At 45.4% G+C, this 6,875-nt stretch overlaps 1 protein-coding gene across 3 annotated transcripts in view; it reads right to left on the bottom strand.

Moving 5' to 3' along the window:
* Positions 1–1,142: 1,142 nt before the first annotated feature.
* Positions 1,143–6,875, bottom strand: part of LOC141154009 (NACHT, LRR and PYD domains-containing protein 12-like) — a 30,097-nt gene continuing 24,364 nt past the window's right edge. The window contains exons 8-10 of one of the 3 annotated variants that reach the window (XR_012247380.1): positions 5,487–5,657; positions 2,984–4,490; positions 1,143–2,713 (exon numbers count right to left, since the gene is read on the bottom strand). Coding sequence is in view for 1 of the 3 variants with exons in the window: in XM_073639388.1 (XP_073495489.1) it covers positions 4,349–4,490; positions 5,487–5,657 (313 nt within the window). In the remaining 2 variants the exon portion in view is untranslated. Of the gene's footprint in view, positions 4,491–5,486; positions 5,658–6,875 lie in introns of all 3 variants that reach the window. The other 2 variants (XR_012247379.1, XM_073639388.1) reach the window with 2 other exon arrangements.

Below are 6,875 nucleotides of genomic sequence, written 5' to 3'. Positions count from 1 at the left end.
AATATTACGTACGCAGTACGACTATGCAGATACCAAACATGTATATATATTTTTTTATTTAATTGGTGAAAAATTTTTTTTTCTTGGGTCACCACTTTCCAAGACCCATAACGTTATCATTTTTCGGGATCTGCTGCTGTGTGACGGCTTATTTTTTGCGCCCTGAGCTGACATATTATTGATACCATATTGGCATTTTGTTTTTTTTTTCTCGTTACGCAGTTTACCGATCAGATTAATTAACTTTATATTTTGATAGATCGGACTTCTACAAACACAGCGATACCAAATGTGTATTTTGTTTTATTATTTATTTATTGTTTTATTTTTAATGGGGCAAAAGGGGGGGTGATTGGAACTTTTGTGTTTTTCTTATTTTTTCCATATTTATAAAAACATTTTTTTCTCACTTTTTACTCTATTTGTTAGTATTTGATGCTGTGATCGTCTGATCGCTTGTGCTACACATAGCGCACTGCTGTGTATAGTGAAAATTAGAATCTCCTATGAATGCCAGCTAAATGTTGGCTTTAACAGGAGAACCATCATGACAAACATGGTGGTCTTCAGTAGACCTCCGGCTATCGTAGCATCCCATTGGCGCCCCACGATCATGTCACGGCTGTGCCGATGGGCACGGGGAATGATGCGCCCCTACCAGTGCATGTTAAAACCTGCTGTCAGAGATTAACAGTGGCATTTAACATGTTAACAGCCACACCCATAGCTTCCCACCGTCCCGGATTCAGCGTGACTCTCTCGCATTTAGCGGGACTGTCCAGCTTTGAGGGCTCCACCCCGCGTCTCCTCACATTACGTCTCAGCTCCCGGCTTCAACTTCATTGCACCTGTGGCTCCTCCTCTGGGGCGGGTCCGCTTCTGTCAGCTCAGTGCATAAATTAAATTTAACGTATTCACTTCACTCACCATCAGGTTTCCTGGAACTCAAACTAGTTCACAGGCGGCAGCTCTATCAATGAGCCAAAGCTCATAATGACATACTGTATATATACTGTATATATGATATTTTGGTAATCTTGACCTCTGTATCAGGCAGTGACTCCAGAAGCAGAGAATACAAATACATTGGATACAGCAGTGAATTTCTTTGTACCTGTATTCTGAGATGAAAAAAAGTCAGATTTTTGTTCCTATAAAACTAATATTTTTATTATAAAAAATTACAAAATTATAATTTTTTTTTTATGTGAGAGTCTCCCCCAGTTAACAAACACACAACCCTCAACATCCCAGGCAGAAGCTGAACATACTGAGCCACAAGCTCAGGTGATGCCATGAGGAGAACTTTTTATGTTTGATCTGATATAGCAGCTCAGACTGCAGACAGATTACATAGAGATACATTGTACACAGCAGTGTATTTCTATGTATTGTATTCTAGTTGGAGAATAATTTTTTTTCTTCCTATAAAATTACTAAAAAATAATGAAAAACACTTAAAATGTTGTCATATTTAATGCGTTGTTTTTTTAAATAATAAACATCACAAGTCAGAACACAACATGCACATATTTGGTGTCCCTGTAATTGTAATGACCCGCACAACACAGAGATCAGATTATTTACAGGAGTTGGTAAATGGTGAAAAAAATGGCGTGATTGATATTTTTTCTCTATTAAACCCCCAAATTTTTTTTTATAAAAACATAATGCTGAGGCTGTGTTCACATGTAGTGTAAATGCTGCCTTTTTTCTACTGCTTTTTTTCTGCACGTTGTCTGCAGATGTCCTCACTACACAACGCAGTAACAATCTGCTCTGATTATTGCGTGTTTGCTGTGTTTTTGTTTTATGCATTTTCCCCATATTTAATGCGATTTTGGTGCAGATGTGAATTCACGTTTTTAATGCTTTTTTAATAGTACAGAAAAGCTTTAATTCTGAGCTTAAAAATGCAACAGCGTTTTTTTCAGAAGAAGCCTAGAGAGAAAAAATGCACCAAAACCTCAGAGTTCAGCAGAGTCTTTAGATGCACAGAGGGCCGAGATTTAATGGAATTACATCCACTTTGCTTGGACATTTAGACCGCGTTCACACGTAGCGTAAATGCTGTTGTTTTTTCTGCACAGAAATTCTGCTGTGTTTAACTGTCCAAGCAAAGTGGATGTGGACAACTGCGCCCCCTGTGGTCTAAAGACGCTGCTGCAGTTTTGGTGCTTTTTGATGTTAAAAAAAACGCATGTAAAAAACTACAGATGCTTTATTAAGAATCAAAACTTTTCTGTGCTATAAAAAGCACTTAAAAAACGCACCAGAAACGCATCAAATAAAGGGGAAACGGCGTAAAAAAATGCAGCAATAATTAGAGAAGATTGTTATTGTGTAGTTTGGTGCAGATCCTGCAGAAAACAAAAATAACAGTATTTCTGCACTGTGTGAATACGGCCTTACAGACACCAGAAGCCGGATGTTGTATAGTGACGCTACATAAATATGAGAAAGTTCTGGCGGCTCCGACTGAGAATGAGGGAACAAAAAATAATCCACAACTAGAGAAGAATAGGACGCACAGATGGCGTCACGCTGCCCCTGGTGACCAAAAGCCGCCGGGGACACCGGAAGGTTAGAGATTCACGGCCTCAGGTAGCACTGACCTGGACCACAGACCCGTGAATTGGTCAATTTATCTCTAGTCTCAACTGTCCCGGATATAGCGGACAGTCCCAGATACAGCAGACAGTCCAAGATACAGCTGACAGCCCCGGATACAGCAGACAGCCCCGGATACAGCGGACAGCCCCAGATACAGCGGACAGCCCCGGATACAGCGGACAGCCTCGGATACAGTGGACAACCTTGGATACAGCGGACAGCCCCGGATACAACGGACAGCCCCGGATACAGCGGACAGCCCCGGATACAACCGGACAGCTCCGGATACAACCGGACAGCCCCAGATACAACCGGACAGCCCTGGATACAGCGGACAGTCCCGGATACAGCAGACAGCCCCGGTTACAACCGGACAGCCCCGGATACAGCAGACAGCCCCGGATACAGCAGACAGCCCCGGATACAGCAGACAGCCCCGGATACAGTGGACAGCCCCGGATACAGCGGACAACCTTGGATACAGCGGACAGCCCCGGATACAGCAGACAGCCCCGGATACAGCGGACAACCTTGGATACAGCGGACAGCCCCGGATACAGCAGACAGCCCCGGATACAACCGGACATCCCCGGATACAGCGGACAGCCCCGGATACAGCGGACAGCTCCGGATACAACCGGACAGCCCAGGATACAGCGGACAGCCCCGGATACAACCGGACAGCCCTAGATACAGCGGACAGCCTCGGATACAGCGGACAGCCCCGGATACAGCGGACAGCCCCGGATACAACCAGACAGCCCCGGATACAACCGGACAGCCCAGGATACAGCGGACAGCCCCGGATACAACCAGACAGCCCCGGATACAGCGGACAGCCCCAGATACAGCGGACAGCTCCGGATACAACCGGACAGCCCAGGATACAGCGGACAGCTCCGGATACAACCGGACAGCCCAGGATACAGTGGACAGCCCCGGATACCAGCGGACAGCCCTAGATACAGCGGACAGCCCCGGATACAGCGGACAGCCCCAGATACAACCGGACAGCCCTAGATACAGCGGACAGCCCCGGATACAGCGGACAGCCCCGGATACAACCGGACAGCCCCCGGATACAGCGGACAGCCCCGGATACAGCGGACAGTCCCGGATTTGGGTCTACACCCTACAATCTCGGGCGTCTGCTGAATGTCCCTCACTGCCACCGCCCCGCTGATAACTCCTTCTGCCAGGGGAGAAAGAAATGGTAAATGGGCATGGATTGGGGTGTGGCCAGGAGTGTGGTCAAAGCTTGCCGTGGCACACTGAGCGCCGCAACATTCGTCCCTCTTTCTGTTCTGCAAAAGTTGGGAGGTATGTACGCACCCACGGCTGGTAGACGCAGATGATGGCTGAATAATTCAGCCATCATCTGCTGGGAAAGTCAAGGACCCGACATATGACGTAACTGTACGTTCTATGTCGGGAATGGGCTAATTAATTCCCCCATCGTATTCTATGGACCAGCGGTTCGACAAGATGTCGAAACAGACATCATCTTTACCATTCAGCAGCTGCATAGAATCAGCACCCCCTCTCCTCACAGTTGGTATCTCCCAGAGAAGAGAGTCACCTGACTTTGAGCTCTCTGAGGTAAAGTGAAAGTAAATCCTGCGTTGCGGTCAGACTGAGGGAACCATCGGATTTACTAATGACAAGTAATTGAGAAACGTCTTAAAATGTAATCTGCTGACTATTTTCTGTTTTTCTCATATTCGGTAGGTCCTCTTTAATACTTGGTCTCCGAAATTGTGGTGACCATCAAATTTTCTGCAGTTTGCTCGTCACAGCGTATCCTCATATTTGGTTTGTGTGTTTCCAGCTTTTTCAAGGCTTCTTTCTCCTCTTCAGACAATTTATTGTCAAACAGGCTATAACAAAAAAAAAGACCCCTGTTATTAGTGACTTCAGATTGTAAGGATATTCTCATTACCTCAGAGTGACCGGATTGGACTGAGCACTTAAAGGGGTATTCCATCTCCAAGATCCTATCCCAATATGTAGTAGATGTAATAATAATAATATTAGCAAATACCTCCAATTAGAAATGTAGTATAGTTCTTCTGGTTCACTATGTCACTTACCCCATGTGCAGGGCATTGCAAGACCTTAGGTATCTATTGTTACGACCACTCACATTGTGACAGTTAGTTAGATAGTTCCTAGTGGTCGTAACCATGGATACCTAAGCAATGCAGCACAGCTGGCGCAAGCTCCCTGGACAGCTGTACAAATCTGTGGCCCATTGTGTCTGGGGCTCCGTACAACATGGATGCCGTCTGTACTGTACTGCTGGCACCTGATCATAACCACTAGCTCCAGTTGCAGCAGCTTAACCCTTTAGATGCTGCTATCAGTTGTGAAAATGGGGTGTCAGTTGTGATGGCAATCAGGGGCCTACTGATCACAGCAGTTTATAACTCAGATGCCGGCTGTATAACACAGGTGACACCAGTGCTGTATGAAGTGGGACCAGCAGCTGAGCCACACGCCCACCATTCGAAAATCATCAAATCTTTGGCACAGTAGGCGCCCCAGAGTGTGGGGGGTTTACCTGGATCTGGACCCAGTTTGTCTTTTTTCATTAAGTTTAGTTACAACTTTTTAAAAAAATTTGCAAAACCGAAGAGAAAAAAAATACAATAAACCCTGAAATAAAATGTTGGGTAAGTAGAATAAAGAGATTTTCGCACAGGGTGCCAACCAACTAGGGGGCCCATTTAGACAGGCTGATAATCAGGAAAGAGCGCTAGTAAGAGTGCTTTCCCAATTAATGGCCTGTGTAAACAGGCAGACAATCACTTTATGAATTGAGAAAAGCGCTTGTTCGTCGGGTGAAATGATTTTGAGCAATCTCCTATACTCACTATAAGGTCTCTATCCTGCAAACTGCACTGGACAGAGCCTCCAGCAAGACACCAAAGTAAGGACCAGAGAGACTGTTACTAGACAGGCCAAGTATCTTCAAGGACTGGTTATTCCTTAATACAGATGCCAACTGGACACAGGAAGTGTCTGGTAGATTATTATCAGCCAATCTGTGAAAATAATAAAATGAGAGGTGGGTGATGAGGCCACAGAGTGGAATATCACTATTAACAGAGCATATTGTGAACATAACAGCTTATACCGTGCTATAAAGGGGGCATTACTAGAGTGCTCAGGACTAATCGATGAGGGTGCAAATTAACTGAGAGAGCGCACTTCGTAATAGGAGAGCTGAGGAAGCTGTATGTGTATTATTATTTATTTATATAGCACCATTGATTCCATGGTGCTATATAAATGTATATGCAGTTGGTGCTCCCTCATTTCCTGTTTCCGTCATAGTAATCTGGCTCCACACCACAGTCTTTGGCATAATTATCTTTGTCTCCTTTTTCCGTTTGACCTGGAGGCAAGTTCTGAGCTTTTGTGTCCACTTGTCCAGACCAGAAGATGATGATGATGGTTGACTGAGAGTCTTTCTGGTGAAACTTGGCTTTCCTTCCACTTCTAATGTAGATGTCTTCTCCGGCAGCCTTCTGCTGAGAGCTTTCCAAGGGCTTGGCAATTCTGACTCCACAACACGCCTGAACCCTAGTCATCCCACTGCTGTTTCTTGGAAAAAGTGAGGTTATAGTCTCCTGATGTGATGCAGCACACTTTTTTGCCCTTTCTCTATAATGGTTATCTCTTATAGTATTGTACCCTGTCAGGGAGATATTGATGTCAGGAAAATGTTCTTCCATATTTCCCTGACATGGATATTGACCATTTCTCTCTTTTGTCAGTACCAAGCTGTCTCCATAAAAATCCCAGCACAAAGACCCAATTAACACAGCCATGAGTAAGAGCTTAGACAAACAAATGGCAGCCAAGAGGTGCCACCAAGCTACTTAGAATACAAGCATCTTGTCCCTGAAAGACGCAGGGGGTAAAGCCCCCTTCACACTAAGCGAGATCGCTAGCGAGATCACTGCTGAGTCACAAGTTTTGTGACACAACAGCGACCTCAGTAGCGATCTCGCTACGTTTGACACTTAGCAGCGACCAGGCCCCTGCTGTGAGATCGCTGGTCGTGTCGGAATGGTCTGGACATTTCTTTGATCGTTGATGCCCAGCTGGGTAGCATGCATCAGTGTGTTTGACACCTTACCAACGCCCTTGTTGACGACTCAGACACAGAAACACATAGGCGTGTGTAGCACCCTGAGGACTCGGCTGCTACAGGGGTATTGCACCTCAAACCAGAGGTGTGGTATTCCACTCCCGGG

The sequence above is a fragment of the Phyllobates terribilis genome, unplaced genomic scaffold (assembly GCF_046119375.1).
Source record: "Phyllobates terribilis strain yellow unplaced genomic scaffold, ASM4611937v1 Scaffold_7__3_contigs__length_470593459, whole genome shotgun sequence".
Classification (NCBI taxonomy): Eukaryota; Metazoa; Chordata; class Amphibia; order Anura; family Dendrobatidae; genus Phyllobates; species Phyllobates terribilis.
The sequence above is the reverse complement of the archived record's forward strand: the minus strand, read 5'-3'. Positions and strand labels throughout refer to the sequence as shown.